Here is a 24,119-nt window from a genome sequence, read left to right as displayed (position 1 = left end):
CGACGTTCTTACTTTCATTCTGCTCTGCGTGCTCCTGCTGATCAGAACTGTCGCTAGGCGGAAGGCTGGATCGGGATCCAGGAGGATCCTAGGACATCAGGTTGCTCCTTGGGAAGTGCTGGGAGTGTGTGGGGGCAGCAGCGGGTGGAGGGAGTACCTTGCAGGGTGGAGGGGAGGGCAGACTCCCTCTACCCTCTGAGGGTTGCATTACTGAGTCTATGAAATAAACGGACAGCTGGCAGGTGAACACCAGCTTTAAATGGGACATAAATTTAGCTGGGTGCGGTGGTGCACGCCTGTAATCCCAGTGACTCGCGAGGATGAGGTAAGAGGATCACAAGTTCGAGGCCAGCCTCGGCAATTTACTAGGCCCTATGTCAAAAATAAAAAGGGGTGGGTAGCTCAGTGGTAAAGCCCCTCTGGGTTCAACAATGAAGTGTGCAAATTTATTACCTGCGTGGGGGCGAATAGGAAAGAAAGAGAGCAGCTCATACCAGTGAGAGGAGACGACTTGTGACAATACTATCCAAAGTGATGACAATTTGTGACAAAGCTCATCTGAATGTGTGTTGACTTCTTGTCTCACCTGGGGGCGAGTTAATCTTCCCTGGTGGACGAAACTCCTTTTGGAGGCTCTGTCTTTAGGCGGAAGGGGGCCGGGCGGAGCCAGCCCCTCCTGCAGTCGCTGTTTTGCTGGGGTCTTCGGCTCCAAGGGATGAGTGTACCAAAGCGGCCGATTTGCGGGCTGCATTTCCTGAGCTCCGAGGGCTCGGGGTGGGGGCAGTTTACCAGCTGCGGGGAAGAGCCTGCTGCAGGTTCGGTGCGACGCGTGGCTTCAGCGGCGAGTCCCGGCCCCAGGCTGGGCGGGGAGGAGGCTGCAGCGAGGACCGCGGGGTAGGAGCCAGGGCAGCCCCGGAGGCTCCCCGCCCTGGGGTGGCACCAGCGCCCGAGTCCCGCGCTCGGATTGCACCGGCCGGATCCACCGTCGTCCCGGAAAGGGACTCGCGGCCAGGAATCCCTCCCCCAGTGGAAGAGCGAGGAAGAAGGGCCGGCGATTTCCTGGTCACCCTCAGTCCTTTCCTGGTTTAGTTTTCGGTTAAATCGTTAAGTCTCAGACCCAAGTGTCACTGCACAAAGGCGCCCGGGTGTGGCCAAATGGAGGGAGGCCCGGGAAGGCTGGCTTGAGGCCTGGCCCCAGCATCTGGGCCACCACTTCTTCTAGACTGAGTAAGACGCTCAGTTGTGCCTCCGAGAAGTTTCTGGTGTTTGTGACTCAGTTGGCTGCGAGCTCTCACAAAGCCACTAAGCCAAGACTTTGTCCCTGCCCCATTGACTTTTGTTGGGTTGTGCCCAGTCTTTCCTTCTGTATTGGCTCTCCAGAGAGCGCCACGTGATTACCTAGTTGGAATAATTGATCTGAAGCCACAAGTTCAAATAATGAGTACCCTTCCATTATTATTATCATTATTTTTTTTAAAGAGAGAGTGAGAGAGGAGAGAGAGTGAGAGAGAGAGAGAATTTTTAATATTTATTTTTTAGTTCTCCGCGGACACAACATCTTTGTTGGTATGTGGTGCTGAGGATCGAACCCCGGCCGCACGCATGCCAGGCGAGCGCGCTACCGCTTGAGCCACATCCCCAGCCCTATTATCATTATTAATTGTGATAAAACAGACACAATATCATTTTTCCATCAATATGATATTTTACCCTTATATTATCATCAGTGACATAAAATACTTTCCCCATGTGGTGTGACCATAATCACTCTATTTCTAAAACTATTTTCATCATTCCCTAAATTCTCCACACAATGAACAAACAACAGCGTTCCCCATCTCCTGCTGTGGTCCTCTGGAAACCTCTGCCTGTCTTTCGGTTTCTGTGAGTCTGCTGTTCACATTAACTCATGTCAGTGGAATTACACTTTTGTCTTATGTCTGGCTTATTTCATTTAGGCTAATGTTTTCAAAATCTATCCATGTCATAGTACATGTCAAAATGTTATTTCCTTTTACAGCTGAATAGTGTGCCGTTGTATTTGCCACTGAGTGCTACTATAAATATGGGTATGTGATATCCATTTGAGACACTGTTTTCACTTCTTGTGGATATACACCAAGGAGTAGAATTGCTAGGTCATATTGTGGAGGACTTGTATGCTCAAAACTGAGAAACACTGCTGAAGGAAATTAAAGAAGGTCTAAAAATGAAAAGATAACCCATATTCATGGATAGGAGAATTAAAATTGTTAAGATGTCAATACTATCCAAAGTGATGAACAGATGCAATATAATCCCTATCAAAATTTCAATAGCCTTTTTCACAGAAATGGAAAAGCTGATTCTCAGATTCATATGGAATTACAAAGGTTCCCGAATAGCCAAAATAAACTTGACAACGAAATTGGAGTCTCACACTTCCCGACTTTGAAAGTTACTTTAAGTCTACAGTAATTAAAACACTATGGTACTGACATAAAGACTGACATATGGACCAAAGACATGGAATAGAGAGCCAGAACTAAACTCTTTGTGGGGTAGGATAAGGGGAATTGAACTCAGGGGCACTCAACCATTGAGCCACATCTCCAGCCCTATTTTGTATTTTATTGGAGACATGGTCTCACTGAATTGCTTAGGGCCTTGCTGTTGCTGAGGCTGGCTTTGAACTCTTGATCCTCCTGCCTCAGCTTCCCAAGCTGCTGGGATGATAAGTGTGTGTCCACCATGCCGGCTCAGAACTAAATTCCTATATATATAATTGATCAGTTTTCAACAGGGATACTGAGACCATTTAATGGGAGATAGAAGAGTCTTTTCTTTTCTTTTTTAAAGAGAGAGTGAGAGACAGAGAGAGAGAGAGAGAGAATTTTTTTAATATTTATTTTTTAGTTTTTGGCGGGCACAACATCTTTGTTTGTATGTGGTGCTGAGGATCAAACCCGGGCCGCACGCATGCCAGGCGAGCGCGCTACCGCTTGAGCCACATCCCCAGCCCTAGAAGAGTCTTTTCAACAAATGGTGCTGGTAAAACTGGATAGTTACATTAGAAAAATAATAAAATTGGATCCTTACCATGAAAACTAACTCAAAGACCTAAGCTTAAGAGCCAAAATACAGAACTCATAGAAGAGGACATTTGGGGAAAGTCTTGGAAATGATACCAAAAGCACAGACAATCAAAGAAAAAGTAGCTAAATTAGACTTCATAAATATTAAGGATTTTTGTGCATCTAAAATTAAGTTGACATGTGTTATTTTGTTTCTATTTTAAAAAAATTTATCCATACAGATGTGAAATGATATCTCATTAAATTTTGATTTTGATTTCCCTAATAACTAATAGTGTTGAGCATTATTATATACTTGCTGATCATTTGCATGCTTTCCTTGCAGAAGTGTCTATTCATATCCTTTGCCTATTTTAATTGCGTTGATATTATAATTATTTTTTGAGTTATAGGAGTTTTTATATTTCTGTATATTAAGCTCTTATCAGATATATGATTTTTAAACATTTTCTTTTTACTCTCTTAACTTTTCCCTTGCTAAAGAGTTGCATGAGTCTCTTATGTACTTTGGGGCTTAGTGCTGTAGGAGTTATGTGGCTTCCAAATATTTTCTTCATTCCTCAAGTTGCCTTTTTCCTCTTGGTGAGCATTTCTTTTGCTGTGCAGAAGCTTCTTAGTTTGATGGATCCCATTGTCATTTTTTTTTCTCATTGCTTGTGCTTTTGATCTCATATCTGAAAAATCACACGAATAGTATGGAACACTTCTCCTATGTTTTCTTCTAGAAGATTTGTAGTTACACTCAGAAAAATAAGGAATTATATCCCATCTATGTATGATATATCAAAATGCATAAATGCATTCTACTGTCATGTATAGCTAATTAAAGCAAATAAAAACATTAAAAGACCCTTTAAACCCCTTTGAGCTGATTTCTGGGTGTAGTGCAAGGGGTGTAAGTTAAGGGTCCAATTTCATTTCTTGCATGTGAATACCCAGTTTTCCTCTTTATTGAAGACTCTATCCTTTCCTCACTGTGTATTCCTGATGCCTTTATTGAAACTCAGTTGACTGTATGTGGGGGGTTTCACTTCTGTGACTTTCTGTTGTGTTCCATTGGTCTATGTTTGTATTTTATACAAGTGTCATACTCTTTGATTACTGTAGCTTTGTAATATAATTTGAAATCAGGAGGTGTGATGCCTCCAGCGTTGTTCTTCCTTCTCCAGATTGCTTTAGCTATTTGGGGTCTTTTGTGGCTTCATATACATTTTAGGATTTTTTTTTTGTTCTGTGAAAAATATTATTGAAATTTTGATAAGGATAGCACTGAACCTTAGATTACTCTGGATAGTAAGGGCATTTTTAACAATATTAATGCTTCCAATTCGTGTACACAGGTTATTATTATTATTTCCACTTATTTGTGTCTTCTACAATGTCTTCCATCAATGTATTATAGTTTTCATTGTACAGATATTTTACCTTGTTGGCTAAATTTTTTCCTATTTTATTCTTTTTGATTCTATTGGAAATGGGAGTATTTTCTTACTTTTTCAGATAGTTTATTGTTTAGTATATAGAAATGTAACTGTTTTTTGTATGTTGATTTTGCATCCTAGGATTTTACTGAAAGCATTCATTAATTCTAAGTTTCTTGGTGGGGTCTTTAGGATTTTCTATATAGATCGTGTCATCTGTAAAGAGATAATTTAATCTTTCAAAACCTCGTTCTTGAACTGATTACCTTTTTTTTCCCCATTTCTTTTTATTTCTTCGAAAGACTTTCTGTTCCCATACTGAATTCTGAGATTTTTTTTTTTTTTTACAGTATTGGGGATTGAATCCAAGGGCACTTTACCGCTAAGCTACATCCCCAGCCCTTTTTCTTTTTGTGAAGCAGGGTCTTGTTAAGTTGCCCAGGTTGGCCTTGAACTTGTGATCCTCCTGCCTCAGCCTCCCAAGTACCAGGGATTATAGTCCTGTGTCACTGGGCCTGGCCTGAAGATTTTTAGCTACAAGTTAACAAATCCTTTGATTCAAAGTGGCCTCAATAATGAAATATGTATTACCTTTCGTAATGGGAAGTCTAACAGGAAGGCAGAGGTTTCAGGGTTGGATGGTCTGAGGCCCAGTGAGGTCTTCAGGCCCTTGGGTACTTTCTGTCTTTCTGCTCAACTTCATCCTAAGGCTGTGGGTTCCCCTCATGGTCATGAGGTGGCTGCTAGGAGCAACTGGTGGCAGTTGACTTGTTTGGAGCCACAGGAAGAAGTGTAACTCAGTTCACACAGAAACTCCAGGAAAACCTGTTGTAGCAACTCATTGGTCCAGACTGGCTTAGTGACCACCCATGAGCCAGAGGCTGGAAAGGCAGAGGGCTTACCATGACTGGCCTGGACGGGCCTGGGCAGAGGGGATTTGGAGTCGCTCAGAATGCCTTCTCTCTTTGAGCTGAGTGCTCCTCACCTAGGCCTTTTAATCAATTTCCTTAGCACTTAGGTTTGTGTTTACTCTCCTGAACCTAAACCAAGAGTCTGATTTGTCTATTATACAGTAAGGATCCTTGTGGCTTTGTAGCTAGTCATGGATACATCCGTGACATGGTTGGATCTGGAACAACAACTGGTTCCCTGCAAGTTATTACCATAGTTAGCCTCTTCCAAGGCGGGAATGTGGCCTCCTAAGAGGAGGGAAGATGGAAGTTGAAATTAGCTTTACCCTCAACACCCACCATGGTCCTCGAGCCTCACTGGACTTCCAAAGAAAGGAAAGACCAGTAGAAGTTGAGATAGTGGGGTTTGGAATGCCATGCACTCCAGCTCTCAGAGCCTGAAGGTCAAAGGCAGAGACTTTTTCTCAGGGAGGGGTCTTTGGACACTGCCTGGGCCTCAGGGGGGGTGCCTGCAAGAGCTTGGCAGTACTTGGGGCAGACCACCAAACTAGTCCTTAGGCGGGACCCCTGGGCTGCTTTTGTCATAAGAATCCCTGGCATTTCTTTAGCTCTCCAAAGTCTGAGAACCAATCCTCAGGGGTCTCTGCTGCCCTGTTTGGAGCTCAGGAAAGCAGCAAAATCAAGATGCAAAAACAAGCTGTGGTGGAAAATCCCTTCCACTGACCAGTGCCTAACCTGCAACCAACCTTCATCAGTTACGGTGTCCAGTTCCCCATCCGGAGGGGGCTGACCCCTGTATTTGACCTGCAGCTGCCGTTTCAGGGTGAGGTGCTGACAAGCTGTATCTGGGCCTAAGTGAATCTGTCGTCCCTCAGGCTGTGAGTGGCACTAATCATGGGGCCCTCACTCCTGCAGGGTCCTGGCCTTGTGGATCCCCTCCTCTGTGTCTCAGCTGGGCAACCAGGTTCTTATGTCGTGGCTGTAGCTAGAACTCTGTCTAGACCATCCCTAACTTCAGGTGACAGGTCCCAGCACACCCACTAGGGCTGGAGGGGGCAAGTCTGCCAGGGGGTAAGAAAGCTTGGAGTTGCACCCAGACTTCTATTGGCACTGGCCTAAGCCTGGCTGTCATCTGAGGGAAGGCAGAACAGACAAGCTAGCTGTCACTGCTCTTGTGGCCTGGGAGCGGGCTGAAGCTGCTCTTGGGAGTCAGGAACTGCAGTGAGCTTGTCATGTCAAGGAGGGCCTCGGGGGCCAAATCTCATCTGATCATGAACAACTCTTCTCTCTTAAAGTTCTTGAGTGAATTGAAAGAATATAAAAAGGGACTTTCAGAGAGGAGAACTCAGTTCTGGTGTATGATTAGCAGCCAGTGTAGAATACTGCAATGCAGAAGCTTCTGTTACTGGACTAGAGTCAGGTGGTCTAGGATCAGAAGGGCTTCTTCTGAACCACCTGAGTCCTACTCCTGCCACCAGTCATCTGAGGAACTCGGACGTCTTTTGCTCTTGGAGTCAGAGGAGTCTTTTGAACCCACGTGGGCTATTGTCTGGCTCAGAAGTGGCCTAGACCAAGGCTGGGGTTGGAACTGGGTCTGGCCACTGCGGTGGAGGAAGGAGAAGAAGAGGAAGAGGATTGGGGAGGAAGGGAAAGAAGAAGAGCAGAAGGAGGCGGGTGGGGAAGGAGGAGGAGGGAGTGGCAGAAGTGGTGAGGTGGCTCAGGGCCAGGTCTCCCTGAGGTCCACTTGTCCTGTGATGGCTGGGAGCAATGACAGCAGAGCCCAAGAGAGGTAGGTCTGCTAAGGGGACAGACCCTGCCTCAGCTTGAACTTTATGACACAGAAATGAGAAGGAGGGGGAAGGGGGGAGGGAGATGTATCTGCGGCACCTGTAGACGCAGTCTGCCACCCCCTGGTACAGGTGTCCTCCTTGGTGTCCTCATGGATGGCCTGGAATCTGTTCTACTCAAATTTGTGTGAAGGAAAAAGCCAGCCAAGGCCGGGGAGGACAGAAGGGCAGGAGTCTCTTCCCCCACATGTTCCACTTTGTGGATGGGGAGCCCTTGTCTCTGGGATACTGTTAGCAGTTTGTAGAAATTGGATTCAGTGAAACATCATTCGGAAAACACTGCTGCAGAGCATGTCTGACACTAGCCCGGCCTCACCTGCTCCCCCTCATCTCAGACTCTGGGTCCACACAGCCTGTCTCCCGCTTGCCCCGCTGTCTCTGCCCTGTGATCCTGCACAGATGTCCTGCACCTGGTTTTATTTCATGTCCCACTCTCATTTGCTCCAACTGATCTTTATTCTGTTATATTTTCAGTATTTAAAAGAGTCACATTAAATCCTCAAGAGAATGTGTGACCGAATCATCGTGCGCAGGTGTAAATGTAGTTGGATATTTGTGAGTCCACCTGGCCCCTTGGGGTGTGGAGGATCTTGGTTCTCATCCCATTGGTCTATGGTCTGTGGTCCCTTTGTGAGCATCTCTACTCTCTGCCTAGCTACATTTCCTGTTTTTATATTACCGCAGGTGAGAGTTTTACAAAAACCACATAACCAGGGGCTCCAGTTTCATCAGTATTTTTCTCATAAGCCCCACCCACTGTACCTTTAGGTGCCCACCCACTTCTCAACCCCAAAGCTGAGGCCATGTGTTTTATATTTTTGTTATGACAGAATCCTCCTTCAAAATCTGTTCTAGTGATACTACTCTGGGGGAAAAAAAACCACCCCAAAATGTAGTGTTTTAAAACCACAAAACTGTTCATTTTGCTCTGTGTCTGTGATCTGGGCAGAGCTCAGCGGAGAGGTTGTTTCTGCCCTGTTTCTCCTGGTGGCTGGGTTGGGCTGGACTCTGTCTTGAGCCCTGGGCCTGCAAGCTTAGCACAACATCCCTTCTATCATATCCTATGGGTCAAGCAGACACAGAGTCCAGATTCCAGGAAAGGGAACATAAGCCTCACCACCGTATTTATGAGTCAAAGAATCCTGGGGGCATGTAAAAGCCCCATCCTACTTTTAATAGGCTCACTGTCTTACCAAATTGGCCCTGCCTTTGGCCTTTTTCCCTTCTCTCATGATCTCCAGAATCTCTAAGGACCTTCTTCCCACTGTATATTGTAGAACATTTTAGATCCTTCAGCCTTGTCTCCAAAGTCAAGGTCACAATGTACCTGGCCACCGGCAGGCCTGAGAGAAGCTTGGGACTTTCTGGCTTTCCCTTCCCTCCCTTGTGGTCTCTGCAAGGGGAATTGACAAAATGGAGACCTAGCTCCTTCCAATATCAACTATGCCACTCCCCCTAGAAATGACTTTGGTCCATTTTGTCCAAATAAACTTCAGGCCCTCTTTCTTTTACATACACACAGGGTCCCGCATTTTCTATAGACCCCTTGCCACTGGTCTTCTCCTCCTCTTCACTGGACACTGAATTCCCCACCCCTCCCCAGGCCTCGTGACTCTGACCCTGAATGTCCTCTTCAATCCCCAGCTTCCATGGTCCCACAAGACTTGAAAAACTTGGAGATTGAAAAAGAAGGCCAAAAAAATACTTGTGACCTGATTTTTAGCATCATAAATTCTTTTACTTCCCTTTTCTATTTCCTGGGAGAGTCAACATGGGCTTCCTGTTCTGAGCCCTGGTAACCCTGTTGTGGGCTCCAGTCTGGGCCTAGAACACACAGCTGTTTCCCCCAGTGGTGAGTCATGGCCCGTCAGGCTCAGCAGCCTAGAAGGTGGTGGGACAGAAAGCCAGTAGGTGGAGGTAGCAAGCTAACAGAGAAGTCTGTGTGCCCCTCTGTCATCTTTGTCCATGTGGGCTTTCATACTTACTCAGATCCAGTTTCATTCTGAAACTTTGGGCTGGGTTACAAAACCAATTATATATTGTAATAGGAAAAAAACTGAGTTAGGAGATATCAGGTAGACGGCGCTGAGTGAGAGCTGCTGGAAAGATGTCACCGACTCTGACTTGTCAACTTTCATGTCACCTAGATGTGGTAGAACCATTAGAAACCTTAGTTCCCTCTCTCTTGGTGTAGACCTGGGAGGATAATTGCTGGATCCTAGGGTAGTTTTAGTAGACATTGCTAGTTTCCAAAATGGGGATGCTAAATTCTACTCTATCAGCAATGAGAGTTTCTGTTACTGTATTTCTCTCAACATTTGCTATCGTTAGGTTTTTTTAAAAATCCTAATCATTTTGGTGGAAGTATATCAGTATCTCATTGAAGTTTTATTTTGCATTTTCCTAATGTGTGATGATTTATAGGACATTTTCTTATGCTTGTTGTTCATGTAGATATATTGTTTTATGCTGTTTTGCATGTATTTTAAAAATTGGGGATTGTTTGTATATGCAGGCTTCAGGACTTTAATTCTTCAGTATAAATACCAAGGAGTGGTACAGGTGGGTCATATGGTGGTTCCATGCCTAGTCTTTTGAGGAACCTCCGTATTGATTTCCTTAATGGTTGTACTAATTTACAATCCCACCAACCATTTAAAGTGTTCTTTTTCTCCACATTCACTCCAGCATTTACTATTGTTTGTATTCTTTTTTAATATAATTTTTATTCTAATTTGTTATATTTGAAAGCAGAATACATTGCGATTCATATTAAACATATAGAGCACAATTTTTCAAATCTCTGGTTGTATACAAAGTATATTCACACCATTCTTGTCTTTTGTTTGTATTCTTGACGACTGCCATTCTGACCGGTGTGAGATGGAATCCCAGTGTAGTTTTGATTTGCATTTCCCTAGTTGCTAATGATGTTGAACATTTTTTTTTCATACATTTGTTGGCCATTTGTAGCTCTTTTGAGAAGTGTCTATTTAATTCATTTGTCTACTTATTGAGTTATTTGTGTTTTTATGTTGTTTCTAGACACTAATCCTCTGTCAAAAATGTAGCTGGTAAAAATTTTTCTCCCATTCTGTAGGTTCTCTCTTCACATTCCTAATTGTTTCCTTTGCTGTTCAGGAGCTTTTAAATTTGATGCCATCCCATTTATTAACTTTTGGTGTTGCCTACTGAGCTTAGGTGTCCTCTTGAGAAAGTGGTTGCCTGTGCCTATATGCTGGAGTGTGGACCTTATGTTCTCTTCTAGGAGTTGTGTATTTTCTGGTCTAATTTCTAGGTCTTTGGTCCATTTTGAGTTGATTTTTGTGCAGGGTGAGAGACAAGGGTCTAGTTTCATTCTCCTACTTATGGAAAGCCAGTTTTCTCAGCACCATGTGTTAAGAAGACTGTCTTTGCTCCAGTGTATGTTTTTGTCACCTTTGGCAAGAATCAGATGACTGTAGATGTGTGGGTTTGTCTCTGTCTTGTATTGCTTACCATTGGCCTCTGTGTCTGTTTTCATGCCAGTTCCATGAAGTTTTTGTTATTGTAACTTTGTAAAATTTGAAGTCAGGTATTGTGATGCCTTTAGCATTGGCTTTTTGGCTTAGGATTGCTTTGGCTATTCTGGGTCTTTTATTTTTCCAAATGAATTTTAGGACTTTTTTCCCCCTACTTCTGTGAAGAAAGTCATTGGTATTTTGATGGAAATTGCATTGAGTCTCCATATTGCTTTTGGTAGTTTGACCATTTTAACCATATTAATTCTGCCTATCCATGAGCATGGAAGGTCTTTCCATCTTCTTGTGTCTTCTTCGATTTCTTTCTTTGGTGTTCTCTAGTTTTCACTGTAGATGTTTTTCACCCCATTGGTTAGATTTATTCCTAGATATATATTTTTTGAGGCTATTGTGAATGGGATTGTTTTCCTGATTTTTGTCTCAGCAGATCCATTGTTGGTGTATAGGAAAGCTATTGATTTTACTTTGTTGATTTTGTGATCTTCTACCTTGCTGAATTTGTTTATTAGCTCTAGCAGTCTTTGGTGGAGTTTGTTTTGGATTTTCTAAGTATAGGATCTGCAGACAGTGATAATTTCACTTCTTCATTTCCTAACTTTATCCATTTTATTTATTTCTCTTGCCTAATTGACCTGGTTAGAATTTCTAGCACCATGTTGAATAGCAGTGGTGAGAGTGGACATCCTTGTCTTGTTCCAGATTTTAAAGAAAATGCTTTCAGTTTTTCCCTATTTACTATGAGGTTGGCTTTGGGTTTTTTGAAGATAGCCTTCATGTTGTTGAGGTAGGTTCCTTTTATCCCTATTTTATTCTTTTTTTTTTTAACCATGAATGGGTCCTGAATTTTGTCAAAGGTTTTCTCTGCATCAACTGAAATGACTAAGTAATTTTTGTCTTACTTCTATTTATGTGATGAATTACATTTATTGTTTTGTATATGTTAAACCATCCTTGCATCTCTGGGATAAAACCAACTTGACCATGATATACAATCTTCTTAATATGTTGTTGATGCAATTTGTTAAGATTTTATTAAGAATTTTTGCATCTAAGTTCATCAGGGATAGTCTTTAGTTTTCTTTCCTTGATGTGTTTTTATCTGTTTTTGGTATGAGTGTGACACTGGCTTCATAGAATGAACTTGGAAGTGTTTCATCCTTTTCTATTCCATGGGATAATTTGAGGAGCAGTGACATTAGTTATTCTTTTAAAAGTCTGGTAGAATTCAGCTGAAAATCCATCCATCTGGTCCTGGGATTTCTGTGTTGGAAGGTTATTACTGCTGATATCTCATTACTAGGTATTGGTCTGTTTAGATTATCTATGTCATTGTGGTTCAATTTTGGTAGGTCGTCTGTGTCTAGATATGTATCCATTTCTTCTAGCTTTTCCAAATCATTGAAGTATAAGTTTTCAGAATAGTCCCTCATGATCCCATGGATTCTGTGATGTCAGTGGTGATTTCTCCATTTTCACCTCTAATTTTAGTAATTTGGCTCCTCTCTCTCTTTCTTTTGGTTAGTTTGGCTAACAGCTTATCAATCTTGTATATCTTTTCAAAGAACTAACCCTTCAATTCATTGATCCCTGTTATTGCTTATTTATTCTCAATTTCATTGATTTTGGTTCTGATCTTCATTATTTCCTTCCTTCTACTGGTTTTGGAATTAGTTTTTAAAACTTTCTCTCACCAAATGTTTTGTGACTTTCAGTATTGGGTTTTTACACATCTTTTGTTAGGTTTATTTTTATTCTTGATGGTTCTGTAAGTGATATTGTTTTTCTATTTTTATTCCATTTCTTAATTTGCTAGTATCTAGAAACACAATTAATGTTGGTCTCAAATCCAGTTACCTCACTAAAATTACTAATTAATTCTTATGGTTTATTTAGAAACTCTTCAAAAATTTCTGTAAATAATGGTAATTATTAGGTTTATTTTTAAAAGTTTCTTTTTATTTTTTTAAGTTGTCAATGGACTTTATTTTATTTATTTATATGCAGTGCTGAGAATCAAACCCAGGGCCTCACACATGCTAGGCAAGTACTCTGCCACTGAGCCACAACCCCAGACCTAAAAATTTCTTTTCCTCACCTATTACATGTGCTAAGATTTACAGCAAATGTTAAATGAAAGAGGTGACACTAGACATCTTTGTCTTGTTCTCCAATTGAATGGAAAGGATTTACGATTTCATATTTAAGTATAATGTTTGCCATTAGGTTTTTTTTTTGTTTGTATGTTTGTATACTTAAGATTCATAAAGTTATTTTCCATAATTTTTCTGGGAGTTAAAAAAATCTTGAACAGATATTGAATTTCAATTGTTGAAATTGCTTTTTCTGGATCAATTGAAGTTATCATGTTTTTCTCCTTTCTTCCTGTCAATGTGGTGACATACATTTTCTGATTTTTAAACGCTAAAAAATTCTTGCTTTCCTGGAATAAGTCACACTTAGTCATGACATATTATCTCTTTTACCTGTTGCTGGATTTGAGTTGCTAATGTTTTGTTGGCATTTTTTCATCTATGTCAATGAGAGATATTGACCTATATTTTTTATATATATATTTTGTAATGTCTTCATCAGTTTTTTTGCATCAGGATTATGCTGTGGTTTTATATAGCAAGTGTGTTTTGTTTTCTTTATTCATTGAGACTTTGAGTAAGTTTGATAATATTCTTCCTTAATTGTATGTTTTGAACAACTTGTGAGTGAAGTCATCTAGATTGATTTTTTCTTGGCTGGGAGAATCATCTTGAAATGTTTTTACTTTTGATGTTTTTATTAGAGCATTATATTGTACATAATATTGAGGTTCATTTTGACATAATCACACAAGCATGGGGTATAATTTGCTCCACTTCAGTCTCTAGTATTTTCCCTTCCCTCTCCTCCTCCAGCCCTCTGTTCTCTTCTCAACTATACCTATCTTCCTTCTATTTATTTATACTATTTTTAAAATTAGTGATTTATAAGTATACAGAAATGTGAGATTCAGTGTGGTATATTCATATGGTACACGGCATAATTTGGTCAATTTCATTCCTCTCTTCCTGTCCTTCCTTCCTCTTTCTCAATCCCCTTCCTCTGCTCCACTGATGTCTTTTCTGTTTCCATAGGATGCCCCTATTTTGGTCTAGCTTCCACATAGTAGAGAAAATATTTGACCCTTGGCTTTCTGAGTCTGGCTTATTTCACTTAGCATGATTTTTCCAATTCCATTTACTTATCAGAAAATACCATAATTTCATTCATCTTTATGTCGGAGTAAAACTTCATTTTATGTATCTATTCATCTGTTGATGGGCACATGGGCTGGTTCCATAACTTGTTATCGTGAGTTGTGCTGCCGTAAACATTGATGTGCCTGTGTCACTATATTATGCTGATTTTAGTTCTTTTGGTATCAGATGGTGGTTCCATTCCAAGTTTTTTGAGGAATCTCCATAGTGCTCTCCAGAATTTGCAGTTCCACCAAGAATGTTTAAGTGTAAATTTCCCCACACATTCTTGCCGGCATTTATTATTAGTTGTATTCTTGAGGATTGCCATTCTGACTGGAGTGAGATGAAATCTCAGTTGAAATCTTGATTTTTTTTTTCTATCATTGTATTTTTTTTTCCTTAGGATGTTTGCAATGGTCAAGAATAAGGAGATATTTTGTGATATATTTTTCAACCACTTCAAGAAAAATAAAGTGGAGATAGCAACTGCAATAACAAAGCTGTTTCCTTTCCTAGAGGGCCTCAGAGACCGATCCTTTATCACCGAACAAATCTATGCTGTAAGTGAGTTAATTACATCCCCCCACAGTAACCCAGTCTCACATTAATTCATGTTTGGCTTCGTGGATTCAAAGCTTAGTATGTCACTCACTGGCTGAGACGCCTTTTATGCTTTGTGTGGGAAGACCCCTTTATCTCCATCACCTGACAAGGCAGAAGATGACAGAACAAGAAGAGGTCATTACAGACACCTCTGTTTCTAACCAAAGCTCTTTTCTGAGGCACAGGTGGGGATGGGGATGGATGGTAATGGTGATATGACTCAATGAAATTCATAAGCAAGATTAAAATAATTAAGAGACTGGAGCTGCATTTTACTGTATTGTTCACATGTGTTTGATAAAATACTGAGGGAATTTGTGCCATTATAAAACAGAATCATGCCTTGCTATTGTCTCCTGTAAGGTGTTTTGATTCTGTTAGGTGATTCTGCAATCTTGGGGTTCAATAAGCTTGATCAGTGGGCCCTCCTGGAGACATGGAGGGGGAAGCCATCTCTTCCATGTGGGACTGTGCCCTTCTCTTTGTGTTCTTTACAGCAAGGGCAGAGTCACCTCCCCACTCCTTAGAGCACTTCCAGGACTTCTCATACCCAAAATGGGGTGTTAGTGGAGGATGGGGAGGGTCCAGTGATTGCCGTGTTGTCAACAGAATTACTACAAATCCATTCTTCGAACGTCCTAGGCTGGATGAGAATTTGAAAGTCAAGAGACAGGGCTTACTTGTTCTTTTAAACAGGTGATCAAGTATTCAAGAAGTTCTAAAATATTACATGAAAAATTATAGTCTAGTTGCACTGAGAAAATAGAGCTTCTATGTGATGACTTCCTGTTTGACTTCAAAGCTATGATTTATAAACTTTTTCCATTGATTTTTTGAAAGGATTCTCAAGAAGCCTTTAGAAACTTGGTTCCTGTAGCCAGAGTGGTGTACCATGTTCTTGGCCACCTTGAGAAGGTGTTTGATTGGTCACTTCTACAAACCCTATTCAGCAAAGTGAACCTGAAAGAGTATCCTGGCTTAATACAGATTTATAAAACCTTTGAAAATGGTAACGAATCTTTTCCTCTCCCTTTGGTGTCCAGCTCTACTTTTCATTCATTCACTTAACAAGTATTTATGAAAGGCTGGCTGTGTCCCAGGGCCTGCCCGGGCAGTGTGAACCTAACTAGTCTGGTGTCCTGGCCTCCCCTCATTGACCGCATTCCAGGCTCCTGGTTAAGGCATCCCGGGACATTCCCCAGTGTAGGGGATTCACTCCTGCTTTAGCTGCCAGAGTCCTGCCTTTGCTGCTGGGACCTGGGCCTCCCCTGTATTTCCTTCCCACATCCTCTGTTAGGTCTCTTTGGGATCTTTTCATTCTTTTTACCCAATGAAACCCAAACTCTCTCCTTCTCTAACTCCATCTTTAAAGCCATTGACCTTTTTCTTTCATCCATATAGATCTCTCGAGGACCTTAGGCTTCTTCAGAAATCCCTGTTTCTTCCCTAAGGTTTGGTCAATTCATAGGAATGTTCCGTCTGTAGAATTTTAATTGAGATAACCTTTCACTCCTTCCTGACCATCTTGTCGGGCTATCAATTATTTATGATTTTCCACTACTTCATCATCCTTAAAAACTGAGAGGTTCATCACCTGCAGGATTTCAGTGGTTTTGTTTCTTCCCTTGGCTGTCCAAGAGGAAGGGATAAATTATTTTGAGTCTTGAGCCATAGAAATTAAGAATTACCAAGGGTTAGGAACTCCCCACTGAAAAATAAGAATTCCTAGTGCTCCCTCCGTGTAATTGTGAGTGATATTCCCAATCTCTTGCCTGAAAACTCTATTTTTTCCCCTTTGTTCAGTGTTCCAAGAAAAATATGTTTCCCAGAGAAGTGACCTGGAAGGAAGGCAACAAACGTCCATCACTCAGCCAAGCCGTGAGCAAGGTACTTAGGACCGAGTACAAACTTGGTTTTCAGGTTGACTAAGAGGAAAAGGAGACCTGGGACTAAGCTGGGTGAGGAAGGATGGATGCTGGGGGGGAATCCAGGGGAGGTGGTGAAGGTAGATGAGTATTGATTTAGGTTGATTCCAAAATGGCCTGACTCCATGAGGTGGCAGAGAGACTTTCTGTCCAATAGTCTGTAGGTGGGGTGGACAGGGAATCTGATGAATGACAAGTTCAAGAGTGCCTCCGCGGGAAGCTTCAAAGGGCTCAGAGTAGGGGCCTATCAAGATCAGTGTCCAAGAGGAGCCCTCGTGATGGCAGGAGAGACTGGCATAAATGTGGCAGCTGGGCTGGGGGGCAGCTCAGCGGTGGCCTGCCTGCCTAGCGTGTGCAGGGCCCTGGTTCAACCCCCAGCACCACCGTAGGTCAACAATGAAACAAATGAACAAGTCAGTAAATGAGGTGGTTGTTGTTCAAAAGCAGGAATGCTTCAGAGAAAAGCTGACCCCAAGAGAGACCCAGAGAGGAAGGGGCAGAGGTTTGGGGAGAGGAGAGGGTGCTTGAAGAGAGAGAAGCCGGAAGGAGGGGAGAAGTGAAAGGGAGAGGGAGTAAAGGACACGCACAGGAAGGAGGTAGAGAAGCTCGCTCTGACTGAGCCCACCGGGGCTGCTGTGGATTCTGTGCTCAGGCCGCCGCTGGAGGCGTTATCACTTACTGTCCTCTGGTCAGATGAGGAAGTTGAAATCTGGAGGGACCATGGACGGTATTTGCCTGGGGTCAGACGAGCAAGGAAGAACCCAGGCGTTCTGAACCCAGAACCTGCGTTCTTAGCCCCATGCTGCTGCCCGGGTTGTCTAATGAAAAAGGCAGAAACATGAAACCAAAGTACGGGAAGAGGTGCAGACAGAAAGATAAAGGAAACAGAGGATGCCAGGAGAGGGAGGGAGTGAGGCAGACCAGTCGCTGATCCTCACTGGAGGCCTCCAAGGAGGAGCCACACCAGGAGGCTGTGGTGTGGGAGGGCAGGAACCAGGTGGCCAGGGCTTCTAGGAACTCAGGTAGGACCAAGGGGCAGGCCAGCGGGGGACAAAAGCAGGCCATCACCAGGTGCCAGAGTGCCTCACAGAGGACCCTAGTGAGGGGGCCCAGTGAGACCCTCAGACAGGGCTGCAGCTGACCCAGACCCCACTCTCGAGACTGAAGTCAGGAGGGAACTTCCAGCTCCAGATGAGTCTGGATTCACACTTTGAGGGGTCTCTACCATCTGCATTGTAAAGACAAAAGAGAGAATGGAAAAACCCATCCTTCAGTTTCTGAGATCAACTTCTAATTTCTTCCCCTAGGAACAGGGGAGAACACGTTTCTGCAAAGACTGACCTGGCCACAGCACTTAGATCCCTCGTCTTACAATGGTCTGTTGCTGTTGCCTCTTGTGGGACCCTTTGCTGTCTTACTCCATTCTGGAATGTTCTGTGAGGCTGCTTCCTTGTGTGACTGATTGCCCAGAACTTTCAACCTTTGCATCTGTAGCTTCTCCAAGTTCAGGATGTAAACAGGAGGGTTTTGAGCCTCTGAGTTACCTAGGAAGGATTCTGGGCCTAAATAGGTGGTTAACTTATCAATGTATTAAAAATTTTGATTTTGATTCATAATGTCATAATGTCATATTTATGAAACCAGAATGTCATCTAGGAGCCATCCTGATTGGAACTAGAACTAGAACCTCAGAACCTGTCTGGGATGTAAAGTCAAAGCGTATAAAGACAGAACAGCCTATCTGCAGCCCAGAGAAGGCTCTTGGAACTCAACAAGAAAATTATGACTGTGCCCAAGCAGGTAAGGCTGATGATGTTCTGGCACATACATGGTGACCAGTGGAGGGCACCGTACTATAGTCAGGAGCAGGGGCCGAGTCACACGATCAGTGTGAACCCCAAATGACAGCAGGAGAATGGACCAGTGTCCGGTGCAAGGAGCCAATGACATAACAAAAAAGAATACCTTACGATTCCTGAGGGGAGGACAGAAAAAATCCCAGAGACAGAGAAAATAGGATTGGAGACTGGAATAGAGAATGGGAGAGTTTGGAGAAAGGAAGTTGGCAATGGAGCACAGAGCGTAAGGAGTGAGCTGGGACCATCTCTGGAGGTGAAGGAGAAGGGAAATGGGATGGCAGGAGAAGTCAGGGCGAGAGAAGCTGGTGGAGCCCAGGAAGCAAGAGGCTTTCCTGTGGTGGAAGCCGCAATGTCTGATCCTGGTTCCTGGTGGCAAATTGAGAAGGAGAGAGAGAGAGAATGAATCTAACAAGGTGGAACGCAGCAGCTCAGAGCAGGACTTGGCCGGAGCCTGGCTGGGCTCCTAGGCGAGGAGTATGTCCTCTGTGGTGTCCGAGTGTCCAACCTCAGAGCTCCGGAGGGTCACACGGTGGTTATTTCTCAGCCATGGTGCTGGTCACTCCTTTCCTTTGATCTCTTCAGTTGCTGGTGAATTCAGTGCTCTCCCAATGAAGAGAGAGGAAGGGTGGGAAGAGAAGCCCAGCCCCCTGCAGCGAGGCGGACAAGGTAACTGGGCCTGAATCCCACATCTAAACAACCTGTTACCTGATTAGATCACCGTGTGGAGGAAGAAGAGTCTTTCACCACAACTTCCTGCACCCCTCTTGGCTGAGAGCCACTGCTGCTGCCCCTAGATGCAGCCAAGCAGCCACACTAAGCTCGTGGGACAAGGAATGGTGAGGGCCGGGCATCACTGCTGCTGCCTCTGCAGCCTCCATACTTGGTAGGGCTGTCATCGTTGCAGTGACAGCCACCCTGGTTCTTTGGCTGCTTTAAATAGAGCTGCTCACTGGGTTGCCCTCAAGACATTTGCTGGGGATTTTCCACCACCTCCTGCAGTGGTGGTGGTTAGCACCGCCCCCACCTCATGAAGCTGACTGTAGAAGACTCAGCTCCCATGTGCAAACCCCAGTGCTGAGAGCTCAGAGTGGCACGATGGTGCAGAAATTCTGCATTTAGCAGCTAACTGTGCGCCTGCGGGAGCCCACTCCTTTTGCCTATATAAGCTTGGTTTTTCTCATCTTTTGAGTGTCATTCCAGGAAAGCTCCATCCCAGGTACTACCTCCCTTGTGCTGCAGCAAAAGCCCCAGTTAAGTTCATTCAGATGCTTTGATTTTGCCTATTCACGATTTCTATCTCAGACTGCATCCTCGTCGGCCAAGCTGGTCACACTAGGAGCTGTGAACACTGAAGGCTGGTGAGGGGGGTTGCCAGCTCTCGGAGTTGTTACCACTAAGAGCTGAGAGCTGATCCACCTGCAATTTCTATCAGCTTCCATCTTCCTTAGCCAAGTGGCCCCAATTACATGTTGCCAGCCCAGACCTGTCCTCTCAGTTCACTCACCTAATAACCTGAAATCTCCCCATGAACCATCTTGCTTGGATGCCTTCCAGAAATCTCAGGTTCAGTGCTACCTTAAAAAACTAGGTCCCCCTCCACCTGATCCTCCTCCTTCTCCTTTGCCAGGGTTTTCTCTTTGGTAATGTGGACAAGTGTCCAGTTTTTCAAGCAAAATCTCAGGAGTTCTCCTAAGTCCTTCTGTCCTCCAGCTTCAGGTCCCATCAGTCACTCAGTCCTGAGGGCGTGACCCGGCAATAACATGGCCATTTTTTCTTTCTATTGCCAGGACTGTAATGCAAATCAGATTGCTGATAACTCTCTCTTGAACTTCAGCTGGTGGTGCTCACAGAAGTAGGATGTGTTCACGTCACTTTTCTACCTAAACCCCAGTGTCTTTAACAAAGCTTGGGATTCATGGAATGTCCTTCACTAGGCTCCCAAGGCTCAGGCCACACAGTCCTTCCTGTTTCCCCAGCCTCTATTCTTTCACTCCAAGAAGTCCTGCTGAGCCCCGTGATACTCCAGTTGCTTTTGCCCTCACTCTGCCTTCTATTTGGATCTGTTTTCTTGGCTTCTTTCCTAATTTGGCGGTCTCCTGCCTACGTGATACTTCCTTCAGAAGCCTCTTCCTGGTTCTGCAGGTTTGCAGAGTGCTTCTCACTTCCTATGAGGCAGCACTCACTGTGCCAAAGTGGTGAGCATGTGCCATCTGTGGTGGACTGTGTGATCACAAGGCAGGGACCACACCTGACCTCTTCCTACTGTGTCCTCTGAACCTAGCACGGGATCTGGCACATAATAAAACCTCAATTACTATTTATCAGGAAATGAAAGTATTCATATTTCAGTACCCTGAAAATTGGACACATATTTTGGTAAACATGATACTATTGATGTATTCATATTGAAAGCTTTACAAAAGCAGTTTTAAGAATTGTATTTACACATAGAGTTGTCCCTCAGTATCAGTTGTTCCTCCCCATGGATACCAAAATCAGGGACGCTTGAGTCCCTTATATAAAATATCATAGTATTTGCCTATACAAATGCTCCGGTATACTTTAAATCATCTCCAGACAACTCATAATACCTAATACACTATAAGTGCAATGTAGTTGGTTTACTCTATTGTCTAGGAGATAATGATGAGAAAAATAAGCTTATACATGTTGAGTATAGATGTAATATATTTTCCCAAGTATTTTTGACCTGTGTTTGATTGAATCTGAGGATGCAGAACCCCAAAATTGGAGGGTCCACAGTGTATGTAACAAGCTACCTTTGTGAAAATTATCATAAGAATTAAGAACTTAAGATCTTTTTTTATTATTTGTTCTTTTTAGTTATATATGACAGTAGAACATTTTGACATATTAAACTTATATGGAGTATAACTTCCCATTCTGTGGTTGTACATGATGTGGAGTTACACTGGTTGTGTATTCAATATGAACATAGAAAAGTCATGTCTGATTCATTCCACTGTCTTTCCTATTCCCCTGCCCTCCCCCTCTTCTCCCCATTTATTGTTACTTGTATTCTTGATGATTGCCATTCTGACTGGAGTGAGATGAGATCTCAGTGTAGTATTGATTTGCATTTCTCTAATTGCCAGAGATGTTGAACATTTTTTCATATATTTGTTGATTGGTCTTATTTCTTCTTCTGTGAAGTGTCTGTTGAGTTCCTTTGCCCATTTGTTAATTGGGTTATTTTTGTGTGTGTGTGTGTGTGTGTGTGTGTGTGTGTGTGTGTGTGTATTTGTTTGTTACCTTTTTTGAGTTCTTTATATATCCTGGAGATTAATGCTGTATCTGAGTCGCAGGTGGTGAATGTTTTCTCCTGTTGTGTAGGCTCTCTCTTCTCATTCTTGATGGTTTCCTTTGCTGTGAAGAAGCTTTTCAGTTTGAATCCATTCCATTTATTGATTCTTGATTTTACTTCTTGTGCTTTAGGAATCTTGTTGAGGAATTTGAGAACTTAAGATCTTAATCAAGTTGAGAATTAAGTTAGTTATATTAAAACATCAAGTTTGGCCAAGATAATTATCAGTAAGTAAATGAGTGTAGCAGGTAAAGGTGAAAGAGGGGGAAAAAAACCATGCAGAGTTCAGGGTGAAAAGGGAAGCACTTGAGAAGGTGGGACAGAAAGCAAGGTGCAGATGGAGTGGAGATGAGGCCAGGAGGTGAAGTCGGCAGTAGAGTCATCCCCTGGCGTCAAGTGCAGGGAGAGGGCAGGATACCACGCGGCTTTGCATTCATACATTGCATTTATAGTGTATTGGGTATTATGAGTTGTCTGGAGATAAGCGGCTTTTTAAGGGGGACAGATACAAATTCTTTAAGAATCACTCATTGTTGTAGGGGCAAGGCGATGCAGATACGAGGATCTGGTGCCCACTTCCCTTGTGAGTCCGGAGGACCAGCAGAAGGCCAGGACCGTGCAGAGCCAAGTGGATGAAATCATAGGTAAGACTGACAGGTCACCTGGGACCCTGTGAGTGACCCCAAAGGTGACCGCCTGGGCATGTCGTTGGAGGCCAGTCAGTGGCCTGGGGAGCACAGGATGAATGCAGAGAGACCTGGACTCTGGCGCTCAGTCCAGAGAACTTTGACTCAACAAGGCAAGTTTGTGGGGAATGAGAATGTACCGAGAGACCTGCGAGGGGCAGGGAATAGCTAAGGGGACATATATCGGCAAGGATGCCAGGTGTGTGCGGGGTAGAGGTGTGAGGATAAAGAAGGGCAGAAACAGGAGGCACCTGACAGGGGAACACAGAGGCGGAGAAGACAAGGAAGTGGGAGCTGGCAGAGGCCAGGAAGTGGGTAGAGATAGCTGGAAAGGAAGAGGAGAGTGAGGGAGAGGGAAATGGAGATCAAGACAATCAAGGCTGGCCAGTGGCCATCTTGGTGTGCAATGGCAGAAACCAGAAAGATCAACTGGAGCTGAGCCATTCCTGCCTAACAGTCACCCAAGCTTCTGAGTCTTCTCCAGTGTCCCTGTGTTATGGGTGTCCAGCTGTGCTGGCTTCTGAGTCACACTGTCATCCCTCACAGACTCTGTTTCTCTGCAGTTATCAGCAGTGAGGACGAGGAAGAGCCCCAGGTGTCTCCCGCTCAGCACCAAGGTGCAGGATTCAGGCGGGTGAGGAGGGCGCGGACCTCTGCCCCGGACTCCAGGATCTTAGAGCTCCTGCTTGCTGGTGCACATGGCTCGGAGGGCACTACCAGCCAGGGCCCTGCTAACCCTGGGCGCCCATTCTTCACACTTGCCTCGGCTGGCCCTTTGGGAAACGTGCGGAGGCAGGGCGGTACTCCCTGACTGCTGCCTTCACGTCTGAATGTCCAGGTAGAGACAGGATGTATGTTTCTGTTTTACACCTTTTTCCTTCTCATGGTCGTACATGTGACAGTATAACGAAAATTACCTAATTTGTCTTTGTCTCCAGTTCTTGATCCAGAGTGGTAAAACCTCTGGAATTTCTAGTGAGAAGAGCATCTTTTAAAAACCAAGCATATGATTACAGGGTTAGATCTTTCAGCCCCACTTCTCGACCTCTGGGGAGAAGAGAGGAATGGAAGATTGAGTGCATCAACAATGGCCAATAATAAAATGTCAGGTCTGCACAATGACAGCTCAGAAAAGCCCCTGAACAATGGGGTTCAGGAGCTTCCTAGTTGGTGAAGTCACGGATGCGCTGGGAGCTGAAGAGAGCATGTACCTCTCCTTCCCCTGCCCACCCGCCCCCACTGTCTGCTACACACATACCTTGCTTTACCATTTGGCTGTTTCAGAGTTGTATTCTTTATAATAAAACCACAGTCACCTAAAACTCTTTTTTGAGTTAATGTGAGTCATTCTGGTTCTCTAACCTGAAAAGGGGAGGGTCCTTGGAACTCCCAAATAATGTGGGTGGCCTGATCACAGGGCTTCTTATACTAGACTCTTTCCAGCCACGGGCCCCTGTTGTCACTGATAACAACTGGGTCATGATTCTGAGTCACATCTTGTCTTTTCCATTCATACTTTATTTTTATTGGGAATGTGAGAATTTTTGTTTATTTATTTATTCTAATTAGGCATATTCGACAACAGAATGCATTTTGGTTCATTGTATACAATTGCAGCTCAGCTTTTCATGTACATGATGATGGCATCACACCATACATGCAGTCACACATGTACCTAGGGTAATGATGACCATCTCATTCCACCATCTTTCCCGCC

At 43.6% G+C, this 24,119-nt stretch overlaps 1 protein-coding gene across 3 annotated transcripts; it reads left to right on the top strand.

Moving 5' to 3' along the window:
* LOC308631323 (nuclear autoantigen Sp-100-like) lies at positions 1-23,703 on the top strand. 3 transcript variants are annotated; one of them, XM_081262399.1, is made up of 9 exons: positions 1-100; positions 14,408-14,564; positions 15,448-15,616; positions 16,411-16,494; positions 17,840-17,908; positions 18,177-18,332; positions 18,974-19,057; positions 22,256-22,360; positions 22,966-23,703. In XM_081262399.1, exons 2-9 carry the CDS (start codon positions 14,409-14,411, stop codon positions 23,211-23,213), a joined length of 1,071 nt encoding a protein of 356 aa, XP_081118525.1. In that variant the 5' UTR covers positions 1-100; position 14,408; the 3' UTR covers positions 23,214-23,703. The 3 variants fall into 3 exon arrangements, with proteins under 3 accessions (XP_081118525.1, XP_081118524.1, XP_081118523.1); XM_081262398.1 differs by lacking the exon at positions 1-100 and adding an exon at positions 245-325; XM_081262397.1 differs by lacking the exon at positions 1-100 and adding an exon at positions 7,114-7,195.
* The last annotated feature ends 416 nt before the right edge of the window (positions 23,704-24,119 follow it).

Source organism: Spermophilus citellus (genome assembly GCF_964194105.1).
Source record: "Spermophilus citellus genome assembly, chromosome: 11".
NCBI lineage: Eukaryota > Metazoa > Chordata > Mammalia > Rodentia > Sciuridae > Spermophilus > Spermophilus citellus.
The sequence above is the reverse complement of the archived record's forward strand: the minus strand, read 5'-3'. Positions and strand labels throughout refer to the sequence as shown.

Bases quoted from the DNA above. Each gene is read 5' to 3' on its own strand.
- LOC308631323 (XM_081262397.1), top strand. From the start codon at position 7,161: ATGGCTGGGAGCAATGACAGCAGAGCCCAAGAGAG. The intron at 16,495-17,839 runs GTACTTAGGACC...TTCTTCCCCTAG, and splicing joins TCAGCCAAGCCGTGAGCAAG to GAACAGGGGAGAACACGTTT. The intron at 17,909-18,176 runs GTCTGTTGCTGT...TTATGAAACCAG, and splicing joins AGATCCCTCGTCTTACAATG to AATGTCATCTAGGAGCCATC.